At 39.1% G+C, this 13,034-nt stretch overlaps 1 protein-coding gene and 1 long non-coding RNA gene across 2 annotated transcripts; both read left to right on the plus strand.

Annotated features, from left to right (window-relative positions):
- Window positions 1-892: 892 nt before the first annotated feature.
- Window positions 893-8,403, plus strand: LOC148917859 (uncharacterized). Its single transcript, XR_016125988.1, has 3 exons — window positions 893-1,159; window positions 1,227-2,582; window positions 8,298-8,403. It is a non-coding gene; the product is annotated as an uncharacterized LOC148917859 (long non-coding RNA).
- Window positions 8,404-11,448: 3,045 nt separating this feature from the next.
- LOC103328112 (uncharacterized) lies at window positions 11,449-12,099 on the plus strand. The gene is made up of 2 exons (XM_008230503.3): window positions 11,449-11,604; window positions 11,708-12,099. Exons 1-2 carry the CDS (start codon window positions 11,499-11,501, stop codon window positions 11,911-11,913), a joined length of 312 nt encoding a protein of 103 aa, XP_008228725.2. The 5' UTR covers window positions 11,449-11,498; the 3' UTR covers window positions 11,914-12,099.
- The last annotated feature ends 935 nt before the right edge of the window (window positions 12,100-13,034 follow it).

Here is a 13,034-nt window from a genome sequence, read left to right on the forward strand (position 1 = left end):
CAGAAATTTATCACATTGAGAATGTGATAATTAAAAGCTCACAACCTCAGCCAGGTGTGCCTCACAGCCTCAGCCTTTTCTTTGCACCTCAGAGCTTATTTCATCAAATTCCTTAAGGTTAAGATTGAATATTGGGGTCAAGATTAGTGGAAGAAAAGAAATAGATATTGGGGTCGTCTCACCCCCATTGATCACATACTGCCGTTGCAACTACCTGCACAGAAGCTAGATAGATTGCTGATCTTCTAGTTGCCCCAATTGGTGGGTCGTTGGCATGAGTAAGTTTTTGTTGTGATCATAAGTTCATCACATCGTCAACAATTGACTCATGTTATAACACGTTCGGTGACAGCTATGAGATAAAATTATTATGTGAGTTGTTCCTCCTCGTCAAGAGAGATTTATATGTAACTCCATAATCCATGCATAACGATAACCTCTTAACCAAAGCTGAGTTATAATTGATGAGGACTTTCCAACAGTGATAATGACAAGTTCAGCAACGATGAAGGTGGGATTGGTTTTTCAAACTCATACTCAAGGGCTTGATTTTGGTTTGTAGCTAGTGAAGGTGGCTGCATTTCAAAAGTCAAGAGGGGTGAATTGCTTTGTGAAAAACACCACTGCCACACAGATTGCCCGTTTGATAACCATTTCATTTTTTGTGCTAGAGTATAAAGGAAATGGGAGTGAGGATGAGATTGAGAGAGATGATGAAAGGGGAGTATAGGAGGGGGGAGTAACAAAAGTGAAAACAAAAACTTGAAAGTGAAAACAATTTCAAATAGAGTTCTATTTTTAGTTTTTGTTTTCACTTTTATTACTCATCCTTCCCATCATTCCCTCTTATTTTCCCTCTCAATCCTATCTCCACTCTCATTCTCACTTCCATTCTCCCACTTTTTCCTTTATACTCTAGCGCACAAAAATGATAACTAAAAACTATATTGAAATGGTTATCAAACTGATTAACTTGACGTCTCTTGTCTTTTCCATAAAAAGCAAAACTAGACCGACCTCTCTTTCCTTGTTATTGTGCTGCTCAACATTTAGACTTCAATTGTATGAAAAGTTTAAATAAAGAGACTTCCCCAGGAAGACATATATATTATCAATGGCAAAGCTTTCTCTTCAGCGCAGCCACAGGAGCCTATAGAAGGTAACATAGACTCTAACCAACTGCATGCACATTGCTCTTTATAATATTGAATTCAAATTGTGTGCAGAAATTAGGCAGGAAGCCAAAATAAAGGAGCAGTTGAGACCCCTGGCTAGAACGAAGTGTGAGAGCTCTCGTTTTTTTGTTCGGCGATTTGCTTGGATTTTGGGAAGGGCAGCTCAACCTCCAGACCCCCTTCAAAACTAACAGAGCCGATTTGGGAGTTTACCTAATAGCAGAGGTGGGGACTTTGATCATCCAAGAAAAAAAACCAACTCCAGCCCCTAGAGCACATCTATACTTCTAATATATAAGAAGATTCTCCTTTCTGATTCAAATCTTACTTTCTGATTGGTTCCTACTTCCACTCTCATTTTTATTTTCCAACCAATTCACTCATTACGCATGTCTCACTTCCTTTCTTTACATATTCAACAAAATGTGATGAATCAGAAAGGTGCGTAGTACTCCTGGTGTTAAATTGGGCCTTATGGAGTTTAAATGGGCGGGTCGTTGGCCGGCCAGGCTATCTAGTCGTCGGTCAAACGATGATTCCTACTATAATCTATGCTTAATCACTAGATTTAATTGCAAATTAACTAATCAAAGATTAATTGACTCCTAATCCCATGACTATTTTATAATTGATCAATGCTTTCCAACAGGGACAATGACAAGTTCAACAATGGAGGTGGATTTGGATTTCCAATCTCGCAAGCAATGATTTTTTTTTTTTTGACTAGTTTGCTTTCGCTTTCGTTTTTGTCTCTATTTTCCCCTTAAAAGTCAAGTCAAGGGTGATTTGATTTGTCAAAACAGCTGTGTGAATGTATCACACATCTTAACTTGACCTCTCTTTCCTCGCAATTGCCCTTGTCAACATAGCCTTCAATGTCTGCAAACACTAAACAAGAATGAAAAATTAGAATACCTAGTTTCTCTCTCAAAAAAACTGAGAAACTTTCTACATTATAACTTGTTATGTGAGAGATTTGAGGAAGGAAAAAGCTGATGCTTCTTGGTATCCTGGTTTCAGGTTTTTGATCTGTATATATTCAATGAACAGAAGCCGATATAGATTGCTGATTGTACAACCTAGTTACCCCACTTCTGAGCTGCCGGCTTCTTCTCCTCTACATGACAACTGTAAATCCTTCGGCATCACCTTCCTTTGTATTTACATCCGTTGTTCTTGGTTGCTCAGAGCCACTGGATTCAGAAAGCAAGTCCTTCTTTCCTTCATTCCTTCATTTCCATAGTGAATTTTTATAATTGCACTATCCTTTTATATGTCATCTGAATGTGAATGGTTTTCCTGCTTACTTTCGGTTACAGGATCCTTATTCTGCTGGACATATTTTATCATGAAGCTGAGCAATATCTGCCTTGCAAGCTCAAAGGATCCTTGTTGTGTGGCGAATTGGTTAAATTTTTGCTACTTTTTTCTTTTGGCTTTATGAATTTTTATTGTTGTTTTTATTTTTATTTTTTTCTAATTTGTTTGATTAGTTTATTGCTTATGTGGAGTCCACGTATGCATGAAATAGCCCACGCGTATAAAATTACTCAAACACCATTGCCACGTCATAAGATTTAACAGAGTTTTAGATGAAATTGACGGCATTGGGTAAAGTGGGTCACCAAATCACAGTAAAGGAGGGGGGTAAGTGGGTCACTTTAAGTTTAAGGGGGCAATGTGAGATTTGACCATAGTTTCAAGGGGCATTAGTGTAATTAAGCCTTACAATAATTGAGTGGGTGATGTGGCAAGTGGAGCTTACTTCTACATAGATAAAAACATAACTAAATATTTTAATAATTAAAATAAATCAGAAAAATTACATTAAAAAAAATTAGAACTAGATATTCTAATTGTAACAACTCAAACCTAAAATTAACATTTAATTATTAATTTATTGGAGGAAAAGACTAAAATGCCCTTAGAATATTTTATTGAGGAAAAGTTGACTTTTTGACTGGGAAGGAATTTAGGAATTCCAGTTATACCGTTGCGTAGGGCGCAGCGAGACGAGTCCGTAGACACGTATTGGGCTCAAATCGGAATAATGACGAAGAGAATACGGTCAAAATACGTCCAGGGGCAAAATGATAATTTTGGGAAATCAGGATTTTTTTAAAACCTTACTTCTCTCTCTCCGATCTCCCCTGTTTGTCCGATCCGTCCTCTCCTCCCAGCCACCGCCACAGGCCACCTCGACCCACGGATCGGACCCAGAACCACCGGCGTCACTCGCCGACCTAGCCTCATCTTCCGCCGCCTGCCGCCTCGAGCCGTCGGAAAAACCATGACAGAATTTTGGAGAGCGGTTTCTCCCTCCTACGGCCACCAATCCGAGCATATGAGGTATGGATTTCTAGCTATTTTTCCTGCTCTAGGTGGTGGTTGGATAGGAATTGGTTGATTTCACGTGTAGGAGAGCGATTTCGAAACCTAGGTTTTGACTGAGTTTCGGGGCACTATTTCGGCCACTTCCGACCTCTTTTTGGGGTAGGTCCCAGAATAAAAGTGGCTCCAAATAGGGTGTTATACCTAGGATAGGAGTCTTGAGCCTAGATGTTGAGTTTTTTCGGCGAGACGTTATCGCTTAGAACACCCACGCGCTGCGAGTGTGGCGGTGCGTGGGCAGATTGGTCGAGACCCCATTCAGTTCCAGAATGATCCTTGGGTCGTCATGAGCGCGTAGGAATTCGCGGATCTTAATTCGGATACCATTTGAATCCCGAACGAATCCCGCCTAGTGTGTGAGTTCGGGTTCAGGTTTGAGCCGTTGGATCGTTGTTAGGTCCGGTATGTTGACCTAGGTATTTCGAGGATCGTATAGTAGTTGACAGATCGTAAAAGCAGTCCCGTTACTCGGGAATGTCAGCCCTAGGCGAGGTTTATAGTAATTGAACTCAGTCGAGGCGGGAGAGAACTACGTGTAGCTTGATCCCTTAATAAGGGTATGTAGGCAGCCTACGATTACAGCGCAGCCACGAGTTAGGGCTCCGAGGTTTGTGTTATCGTTTTGGTATTTTGGTCATTTATGACCCACACCACCAGATGTCAGTTTTAAAAGGTTTCGACCCGGATTCCAAAGTGGAAATTGGATTAGGTCGTTTCAATTGGTATCAGAGCATTAGGTTAACTTCCTGTAGACACTGCATTACATATGCATCCGTATTTTCAGAATTGTTGGACAATTATTAGGTTGTTTTATTCCAATTGTTATTTCAATTGTTATTTTATTATGTTATTTTATTCTATTGCATTGGTGTGACTGAGAAAACAGATATCCAGAAGATTTAAAAAAATTTGTTGAGATTTTCATAGGAAAAATATATTATACAGGTTTTTGTGTATATATATATATATATATGCATATGGATATATTTTAAGTTCAGTTGAGAACCAGTTTATTAAAAGTTTATGTAAATAACAGATTATGATTTTCAAACCCACCACAGGTACCCCGATTGCCTTGAGACAGTCGATTATTTTCCACATGAGTTTTATGGCACGATATAAATATATATATATATATATATTTAGATATGTTGCCTTCAGATATGATGATGTCCACGGACATCAAGGTTGCCGGTAAACATGTTGCCTTCGATTTTATCGATTGCCTTGATTTAATCGGCATGCTTGCGATTGGTTATTTTGCCCCACGAGTTCGGAGAGCGCTGAGCCGTGTGGTGCCGATGTCTGATCGATTATTTTGCCCCACGAGTTCGGGGACGCTGACCGTGTGATGCGAGTTGCGGCTCGGATTGAGAGGTTGTCTCGAGACCTACGATTTGTAATCAGTGACTACGGTCCTCTAAGTCCTGCGATTGCGGCTCGGGTTGACTTAGTGTTCCGAGACTGCCGGGAATTGTGGATAACGAGGAATTGTGGAATATCGAGGAATTGTGGATCGATATGGGGGTACGCCTAGGTGGAGAGGATTTTATACAGTTACCATTATTTTCTTAAGCATTACATCTATATATATACACACACATGGTTACTTATGAATTTTAAATGAGTTCGATGCAAGTTTATTCAAAGTTTGTTTATTTTATTTTATTTTCATCAAGGTTGCTTTAATTTATCTTATTTTATGTTATTTAAATTGTTGACTGTAATTTTTATTGTTGGTTATGATATTAAACAGTTGAAGTATTTCTAGCATATTTTGCCCCACGAAGCTTACAGATTATCCAGACCGTGGGAGTCGAGTGCGGATCAGTTGACGGATGTCTCCGAGTCCAGCCATGATTACAGAATATGATGAGTTATACATTCAGTATTTTTCAGCAGAATTATTATTTGATAAGTCATGCATGAATAAGAATGCTCAAGTTAGCATGTTGAATAGCTAGAGTATCTTTGTTGATCAAGAAGTTGAGATGAATTTTATTAGCAGATTGATTTATTTGAATTGTTGTGGCCTGAGGCCAAAATATTATGATGCTTGATTATTTGGATATGATTTAATGCATGCTGGCAGATAAGTTATATAAATATATATCCTTGTTTTACAGGCCGAATATTTTTGGGAATGTCCAGTTTACAAGGAGACTACTGCAAATTTTCGGTAGAAGTCGCACTTGCATTTCATTAATTCCGTTAAGAAGGGCAAATTAGTCTTTGTGCCCAACATTAGCAGTGTCAAATATTTAGAGGGAAAAGAGTTTTAGCTGATTATCAGATTAAGGCGATAGAGTTTTAAGTTTATCAGAAATTCAGTAAATTAGCAGATCTTTTAGAGTTTTATATTTCCTTAAACAAGCTCAGGTATTCAGATATAAATGTGCGGCCCTCAGATTTTATTGATTACCCTATAGATACAGTGATATTGAGATGAAAGAAGTAGTACAGTACTAGAAGGACAGACTTGAGAACCCGGGTAACAGATGTAGGCTTAGTACCCATCACTCAAAAAGGTGAGGATATACAAATATAAATAGGTTGCTCCCGGATTTTATTATTCGAATAATAGATGCAAATACTCAGACTTATAGTTGCAAACGAGTAGCAGTTGTGGGTCCAGTACCCTCACCCTCTCCGATAGAGGGAAAGTAAATTTCAAGGACGAAATTTTATAAGGGGGGAAGATTGTAACAACCCAAACCTAAAATTAACATTTAATTATTAATTTATTGGAGGAAAAGACTAAAATGCCCTTAGAATATTTTATTAAGGAAAAGTTGACTTTTTGACTGGGAATCAATTTAGGAATTCCAGTTATACCGTTGCGTAGGGCGCAGCGAGATGAGTCCGTAGACACGTATTGGGCTCGAATCGGAGTAATGACGAAGAGAATACGGTCAAAATACGTCCAGGTGCAAAATGGTAATTTTGGAAAATTAGGATTTTAAAAAAACCTCGGCTTCTCTCCTTCCCGGCGCGATCTCCCCTATTTCAGTCCGATTCGTCCTCTCCTCCCAGCCACCGCCACAGGCCACCCGACCCACTGGACCGGACCAGAACCACCGACGTCACTCCACCGACCTAGCCGGTCATCTTCCCGCCGACCGCCTCGAACCGTCGGAAAAACCATGGTTTCGACCGATTTTGACAGAATTTTGGAGAGCGGTTTCTCCCTCCTACGACCACCAATCCGAGCATATGAGGTATGGATTTCTAGCTATTTTTCCTGCTCTAGCTGGTGGTTGGATAGGAATTGGTTGATTTCACGTGTAGGAGAGCGATTTCGAAACCTAGGTTTTGTGAGTTTAGGGCACTGTTTCGGCCACTTCCGACCTCTTTTTGGGGTAGGTCCCAGAACAAAAGTGGCTCCAAATAGGGTGTTATTCCTAGGATAGGAGTCTTGAGCCTAGATGTTGAGTTTTTTCGGCGATGCGTTATCGCTTAGGACACCCACGCGCTGCCGGGGCGTGTGGCGGCGCGTGGGCAGATTGGTCGAGACCCCATTCAGTTCCAGAATAATCCTTGGGTCGTCATGAGCGCGTAGGAATTCGCAGATCTTAATTTGGATACCGTTTGAACCCCGAACGGATCCCGCATAGTGTGTGAGTTCCGGGTTCAGCAGGTTTGAGCCGTTGGATCGTTGTTAAGTCCAGGTATGTTGACCCAAGTATTTCCAGGATCGTATAGTAGTTGACAGATCGTAAAACAGAGTCCCGGTTACTCCAGGAATGTCAGCCCTAGAGCGAGGTTTACGATAATTAAACCGATTCTGGTCAGGGCAAGTGAGAGAACTACGTGTGGCTTGATCCTCGATGAGTGCGTAGGCAGCCTACAGTTACAGGCGCAGCCACGAGTTAGGGCCCCAGAGTTTGTGTTATCGTTTTCAGGGCATGGAAAGGTGTCTAGAACTTCCCCACCCGGACCTACCCCCCAACCTAGAGTAGCTAGGTGGGGAAGTAAAATTAATCCTTGTTCATCCACGCCTGAAACGTATCTTAATGCCTGAAAGTTGGATAGGATGGCCTTTACGTAAGATTATATTGCCCCTAATTTTTATGAAATACAAGATGCAGCATTTTGGTCATTTATGACCCACAGCCACCAGATGTCGTTTTAAACAGTTTCGACCCAGATTCCAAAGTGGAAATTGGATTAGGTCGTTTCACTAATAATTAAAAACCCTACCCAGCCGCCCTAATCCTCCTACCCAGATCCCACCCAAAAAATCTTTATCACTCCCCAAAAAATCCTTCACGAAGGACTCCACCATCACTGTCAAATTCGCCGTCACCACCACCTTCCTCTTGCACTTGTCAAACACTTCGAAACTACTTCGCCCTCACATTCGGCACATAAAACCTAATCAAATTAATAAATTTAAAATTAAATTTAAAATGTAAATGAATTATTTTGGACAAACTACAAAAGAACCCACCCTCATCCCCCCAAAAAAGATCATTTTCAAGTTCATACTCATTTTTGGGGACATTTAGAGCATCTCCAATAGTATGAGATTAGGGCTTACATTTGCCACATCAGCATTTAACAGATTCATTAACGGTTTGTGTAACAATGGGGGCAATTTGTAGGTTTTTTTGTGACTTTGAGTATGAACTTGGTAAATATCCCAAAAAAAATGGGTTTGAACTTAAAAATGAGTTTGGGGGATCTTTTGTAGTTTGTCCAATTATTTTTTATTTGATTTTTGCGTACCAGGGGAGGGCGACACAGGAGGTGAGCTCGATGTCATAGATGTGGAGGCTGGAGAAGGAGATGAAGATGGGGATTTGGATATGCTGAGGGCTTCAAAGAAGAAGAAGTAGGCGACGATGACAAGGGGGTGGGGAGAAGGGGGGGAGGAGGCAGCCAGCTTCAATGGGGACAAGCATGAAGTAAGGGTGGGATTTGTGTGGGAGGATTGGGGAGGCTGGGTAGAGTTTTTTTAATTATTAGAATATTTAGTTCTATTTTTTTTAATGTAATTTTTCTGATTTATTTTAATTATGTTATTATCTATGTGGAGGTGGACTCAAGTTGTCACGTCACCCACTCAATTGGTATAATGATCTATGTGTATGAAATTACAAAAACACATTTTCCATGTCATAAATGTTAACAAACTTTTGGATGGAGTTGACGGCAGGGGTAACATCAAACATTAAACCTTGGTTAAGGGGAAAAGTGGGTCATTTGAATTTTGGGGGACAAACTGAGCTTTGACTGTAATTTTGGGGGTATTGTTATAAATCAGCCTATTTTTTTATTATAATCAAGCACCTCATCAACTTTGTTAAAAATCATATCAACCATAGGTTCTTGTGTTGTTTCTTCTTGGGCTCATTGTATTCTCCATTTCAGTCTCACTATTTGCAATCGTTTTTTGTCAAACGCTAGAGAGATTGTATTTATAAATTACGTCATAAGTGCAGTACAAATACAAAAGCCTCAAGGGCTAGAACAAACGCCCCTGAAGGGCTACACCAAACACTAGGGAATCTAATCACAACATCAAACTTATATGGTACACCTCCACTTAAAGCCACATAGGGCCAACTTAATGCCACACAAGGCCACAGACAGTTGGGCTTAATCACCTCAAATCTATAATAACCAAGTATATAACCCATAACGCAACATATAAACCCAAACTCACCCGAAGAGAAACCACAACCACAAATCAATAACTCAACAAAGTTGATGCACTTATTGGACCAAAACAAAAACTAAAAACCAACAACAGCCAACCCCAGCCCATGAAAATGGCTCAAAAGAAAGCAGATTTGAATGGATTCTTGAAGATTCTTCCATCCTAAATCATTCAAAATATAAACTTCGGATAACACTGTAGTATAATACCAATTAATTTAAGATTGTATATATGTATGTGTATGTCATTTAAATTCATTCAAAATAATAATAATAATAATAATAATAATAATAATAATAAGATGAACTATGTATAAATAAATAAAGGAAAACATAGAAGAAATCAAATGAGACATGAATGGGAGGTAGAGCTGGGCATATGGGACCGATAACCGGCCAAATCGGCCGAACCAAACCGGTCGGTCTGGTTTGGTTTGTTTTTTCCCTTCTCTTTTGGTCAACGGTGTATGAACCGGACCGAATCGATGGTCATGGTTCGGCGCTCGGTTCCTAATTTTAAAAACCATCGGTTAACCGAAACAAACTGAATATGTTAAATTATATGTAATTAAATAATTATAATACACGTGAATGGTGAATGATGCATATGGTTTACTTTGAAACTTTGGATGGATGTGAATGATGAATGATGCATATGTTTTAGTTTGAAAGGATTGATTGAATGAATGAATTTGAATATGTTGTGATGTGAATGGTGAATGAATTTCAAACAGGTTTTGAATGAATGTTTGAGTTTGAATGAATTTAGAGTCTAAATGTTTTCAAGCAGGTTTTCACCAAACCAAACCGAGGTAACCGGTTAACCGAGATGATTGGTTTCCCACCTCATTGGTTCGGCTCACAGTTTGAATTTTCTTCAAACCAATGTTCACAGTTCGGCACACGATTTGAGCTCAAAACCAAACCAAATCAAACCGAGCCCACCTCTAATGGGAGGTACAGATAGAGCCCACTTTGATAGAGTCAATCGTATAAGCCAACTTTGGTGGCCTCACAAATATAACTAGCAATTCCAGTCATTAAGGCCTTCCCTTTTTCCTCACCATAAATGCAAAGACAACTAGATATGACCAACTCCTTTTTTTCCAATTCAAATTCCTCATTCAAGAGCACCTAATTTCAACTTATATGAAAAGTCCATATTTGAATATTGGTTAATAGTTGTCTTAGTATTATGAAATATTTACAAACTATATCATCTATCTTACTTGTCAAAATCCTGGAGAGAGAAAAATTCTTACTTGTCAAGTCCCTTATTTTTAGCATTTTATATTTAATTTTTAAGCTTAATTTGGTAACTTGCTAAGTTGGATATTAATAATCGGGTTCTTCTTCCTTCCTTCTCTGTGCGTCCTCCCCCACACCCAAGCCTTGCAACTTTCTTAAAAATTGAACCAAATGATTTAGAATATTTGGTTTCTTTTATGTTTTTATGCAATTCATTTAATTTAATTTTCCTATTGGGTTTTGGGTTAAGGTTGGCATTCATAATTCTTTCCATTGATTGCTTGAAGTTGTTTGGGTGCATGAAGCCCTAATCTTTTTTGCCCGGAGCTTGATCATATCTTATCTCTATCTATTTCCATGGTTTATATCTTATCTCAATCATTTCTTAATATTTAACACTAAACAACAAATGTAAAAAGAGTTTTAGTACAAAAACAAGACAGTCTCATAAATTTTGGGAAATGCACCAACTCAATTCATCTCAACACTGAAGGTTTCAATCATAACATTTATTGTGATGCGGTAGGTTTAACACCATTTCTTCACTCCACCATCGCATCTTGTTTCTTTCTTACTTCCATATTTTACTTTTGGACTAGAAGCGGCCTGGGGTGGTGCAAGTGAGACCATCGCACAGGACTCCTGATTTTTGAAGGCTCTTGAAAAAATATATTTATATATATATATATTAATATTATAAGAATGGTATATACTTTAGCATGCTACATATTATCACAAAAGTGTATGTGGCGGAGCTGGCTTTGTAGCGCGTATCTCTTAATAGAAGGGCCCGTTTGGACTCCACCATTTGAAACACGAATTTGAATTTGCTTTCGTTTTTGTTTCCTTTTGTCCCCTCAAAAGTCAAGGGTGAGAATGTACCACATACGCATAGCTTAACTCGACCTCTCTCTTTCCTTGCAATTGTCCATGTCATTGTCAACGTAGACTTCAATGTCTGCAAACTATAAATAAGAGACTTGAAGAAGTTCCCATGCATAACTCAAGCTTTCTTCATTAACAATGGCAAAGCTCCTTCTGGTATCAGCCTCTGCACTAGTCTTTGTCATCCTATTGCTCGAGCTTAGGTTGGCTTACTCTTCAGCTGAACCACAAAGGCCAATAAAGGGTAAGGTTTTTAACCTTACATATTGCTCTAGCTGATATATATTTTCCATCGTTCAATTGATATTGAGTATATCAGTCATGTGTTTATATTAAATTTTGTGCAGAAACTTGGGAAGCCAATAATGCAGCTGTTAACACCGGTGGCTGCACCACAAAGAGCAAGGCCAACTTTGATAAGCAGCAATCAGATTTAGGCATGGCAGCTCAACCTCCTCCACGCCCTTGGAGACCAGTGGATCGAGGTAGGGACCATGATCATCCAAGACCAGGAACAAGTCCACCACATTCTACACCTGGCGGACGTCCTTAGTACAAGGATCATGTCTTGTCTAAGATTTGTAGTGACAGTAGGGATATCATTGGATTTCACAGCAAAAACTCTTACCTGTGTATCCATTGCAGTGTCTTCATTCTTGATTTCCTGCCCATATATATGTATGAAATTGTTTAGTTAAATAAAATGTGTAGTGACCTGACAACGTGTCGGTCAAATAAATTTATTTGAGAATCTCTCAATAGAAGAGAATTTTACAAACAATAAATAATTTAATTTTACATAATTCAGGCCATGTTTGTAGCTATCCCCGCCTGTTCCCACTATTAGTATTGTTAGGGCCGATCTGATTCGGATTTCCAACCTCGCAAGCAAGGCTTTTTTTTATTTATTTAACCAGTTTGCTTTTAGTTTTGTTTTTTGTTTCTTTGACTTCTTGTTTTTATTTCTTTTTTCCCCTCGAAAGTCTCTTTCCCTGTAATTGTCTTCGTCAACATAGGCCTTCAATGCATGCAAACTCTAAATAAGAGAGTTGAAGAAGTCATCACATGCATAAGTACTCGAGCTTCATTGGCATGGCTCCTTGCGGTATCAGCATCTGCACTAATATTTGTCATCCTTTGGCTTCAACTTGGATTGGAATACCATGTGGCTGTACAGAGACTAAGGCCAATTTTGATAAGCAGCTGTCAGCTCGGATTTTAAGCATGGCCCCCTCCGACACCAACAGATAAAGGTAGGGATGGTAATCATCCCAGAACAAAAGCAAGTCCAGCACCTCCTCAAGCTCCACCGGGCAGACATCCCTAGTACGAGGATCGTGTCTTGTCTAAGATTCGTAGTGACAGTAGGATATCATTGGATTTCACTGTGACCACATAGACAAAGAAGAGGGACTCTGACTTTTGTATCCGTTGCATGGTCTTCATTCTTGATTTCCTGCCCATATATGTATGAAACTGTATGTTTCCCAGGAAAAGTTAACAGTGAAGTTAACTGCCACCTTATGAATAAACAAATTGATAACCAGTTACCGTGGTATTACAATTGCAATCTTCTATTTTGTGCTAATTTATCTTGATTGAACCTGTTTCGTGAATGTAACTGTTGAAAAAAATTGTTACAGAAACTAAACTGAAAGAAGAAAAAAAAAAAAA

The sequence above is a fragment of the Prunus mume genome, linkage group LG4, assembly GCF_029339155.1.
Source record: "Prunus mume cultivar Tortuosa linkage group LG4, ASM2933915v1, whole genome shotgun sequence".
Classification (NCBI taxonomy): domain Eukaryota; kingdom Viridiplantae; phylum Streptophyta; class Magnoliopsida; order Rosales; family Rosaceae; genus Prunus; species Prunus mume.

Coding starts and splice junctions, on each gene's coding strand:
- LOC103328112 (XM_008230503.3), top strand. CDS start 11,499: ATGGCAAAGCTCCTTCTGGTATCAGCCTCTGCACTAGTCTTTGTCATC. Junction 11,605..11,707: donor ACCACAAAGGCCAATAAAGG/GTAAGGTTTTTA, acceptor AATTTTGTGCAG/AAACTTGGGAAGCCAATAAT.